This window comes from Diaphorina citri, unplaced genomic scaffold, assembly GCF_000475195.1.
Source record: "Diaphorina citri unplaced genomic scaffold, Diaci psyllid genome assembly version 1.1 scaffold2725, whole genome shotgun sequence".
NCBI classification, from domain to species: Eukaryota; Metazoa; Arthropoda; class Insecta; order Hemiptera; family Psyllidae; genus Diaphorina; species Diaphorina citri.
In genome coordinates, this window is record NW_007380142.1 from 37,053 (window position 1) to 39,521 (window position 2,469).

A 2,469-nucleotide genomic window follows, 5' to 3' on the forward strand; every position below is an offset into this window, starting at 1 on the left:
TAGGGATGTGCGCGTACGCAATCCCCGCTACCAAAAATTACGCGCCCGAGGTATTCACATTTGGAATACTCGCAGGGGTCATTTTACCCCCACTCCTGACGCAGGAAAAACAGACCTTAAATTAGGATGGAGAGAGAGAGAGAGAGAGAGAGAGAGATAGGAGACACCTCCAGTAGAGGCTCCAGGATGGTCTGGCCGAATTCCTAATTCCTATATGTATATTTGTTGATCTGATCTGAAAGGTTTCAATGGTCTTGAGCATGTCTTTTCATTTCTTCATAGCTTCTTCCTTTCAAAATATCCGCCAGCATTACAAATTCCTTTCTTCCTCTTGATCTCCTTCCTTCAATTGCGGATGGTCTGGCCGAATTTCTAATGCCTATATGTATATTTGTTGATCTGATCTGAAAGGTTTCAATGGTCTTGAGCATGTTTTTTCATTTCTTCATAGCTTCTTCCTTTCAAAATATCCGCCAGCATTACAAATTCCTTTCTTCCTCTTGATCTCCTTCCTTCAATTGCATTACCAATGTAAAAAGATCATTGAAATAACGAAATCGATTATGAATGAGGCACTTGGTAATACTGTAATATCCACACAAGCGAAAAAGCTCTGCTCTAGATACCTCGTAAATCGATAAAGTAACAAAAACAAGTCTTCATCCTACAATCAAGTAGGTATCGGTAGGCAACATGTACATTGTACATCCATCATGCTAGAGCTGCAAAATTGATCGGATAGAAAGATTTCGGTGGCCCTGAAAAGGGCCGTTTTAAAGTAAGGGTGATACGTAGACACGGCGGGTGGCAGTTTACTTGGAGCTGGTGTACTTGGTGACGGCCTTGGTGCCCTCGGACACGGCGTGCTTGGCCAGTTCACCGGGGAGCAGGAGACGCACGGCAGTCTGGATTTCCCGACTCGTGATCGTGGACCGCTTGTTGTAGTGGGCCAGACGGGAGGACTCGGCGGCGATGCGTTCGAAAATGTCGTTGACGAAACTGTTCATGATGCTCATGGCCTTGATATTGATAGGTAGGACTAATACTGAAAGGGTATCACTAATTAATCTTATTAAAACTTGTAACTACTGGCATCTCTTTGTATTTCAGAACATATTTCCATATCATATTATTTCATACTTGCTATCGCTAAGTTACTTATTTCAATATCAATTCGATTAGAATAAGTAGGAAGTACTACAAGAAATCCCGTTCTCAATTTGAGATCATAAGTTTTGACGTTCTTGAAAGATGCCTTGCAGCCTGTATTTACTTACAATGGGAATCTTTTTCAAAGAAATCCTTTATTTTTTGCTTCTTACAACTATCTGTCAGAAAGTTGTAAGCTCTTGAGCTCTTTTATAATATTTATTTACTTAGTTGTTCTTTTCCTTTCTCTTTTCTCTTAACACATTGTGTACGAAGCATAAAAACACGAATTAGCGCTAGGTACGGAGCCCTAATTTGGGTAATTTCTGATGTGATCCATTTATGGATCACACCGGACATAGAGAACAACTATATTTTATTTTGCTGACACCAGAAGAAACTAAAACTAAGCATGATATACTGCATCAAACCACGTAGAGTATAGGTCTCCAATATAATCCATTTTCGTATCACGGGCCTTAGATTGAAGGAAGTCTCGTGATACAAAAGTGGATCACACCGTACCACCACCAAAGTGACGGTGATACAAAAATGGATCACATCGTACACAATGTGCTAGACATTGATTGTAGTCCTTCAACAATATTGACATAATATTAGAATCCTTTCTCCGCGAGAAGTGATCAAATAGGAGGTTCAAATAGGATCAAATAGTGATCAAATAGGATCAAATACCTACAATATTATGATTTGAAGTTTCTCTTTGGTGTGGGCGCTATACTGCTATACTAAAAGCCGAGAGAGTAATAGAGTATTGGGACAAGAGGATAACCAGTGCGGTTCTCAGCACTTCACCCATACGAGAGGTTGAGTAACCAGTAAAATGTAGGAGAGGGACTAGACAGAGGGGTAGTTCCACTCCTAAACAAATAACCAGCTCCTAAACAAATAACCAGCTTCATATCATAATCACAGTATGCGCGGGGGGGACTCGGGCCGGCCCTCGCCCCGGGGCCCCTTAAAACCCGGCCTACGCCCGGTGTTGCCCACTCAGGGAGACACCGGGCTGCGACTGGGGGGCGGGGTCCTGGTGCTGGGGCTCCCGTCTTGCCCGCGCACACACCGGGAATCTCGAATCCCCCTTTATTAACCTAATCGACTAACACTTCCCAACAGGAAACATAAATTAGAGCCACATAATTAATCTCAGCAACCAGAACATGGCAACTGAGCATACATTCCATCTCGAAATACACAAGGCCTTGCGTAGTGGGCAATGTGTTAATGAAATAGTGGAAACGGTCCCTAACCTCATCTACAAGAGGGGCCAGCTGATCAGTCATCAGGTGACAGTGTCTA

The 2,469-nt window shown here is 42.7% G+C and overlaps 1 protein-coding gene and 1 pseudogene across 1 annotated transcript in view; both read right to left on the reverse strand.

Moving 5' to 3' along the window:
- On the reverse strand, window positions 1–193 carry LOC113471640 (annotated as a pseudogene).
- Window positions 194–802: 609 nt separating this feature from the next.
- The window catches only part of LOC103519436 (histone H2B), a 10,126-nt gene continuing 8,459 nt past the window's right edge, over window positions 803–2,469 (reverse strand). The window contains exon 2 of the mRNA XM_008484523.3: window positions 803–1,019. Within this exon, the coding sequence (XP_008482745.2) occupies window positions 813–1,016 (204 nt within the window). The 5' untranslated portion in view covers window positions 1,017–1,019 and the 3' untranslated portion in view covers window positions 803–812. The remainder of the gene's footprint in view (window positions 1,020–2,469) is intronic.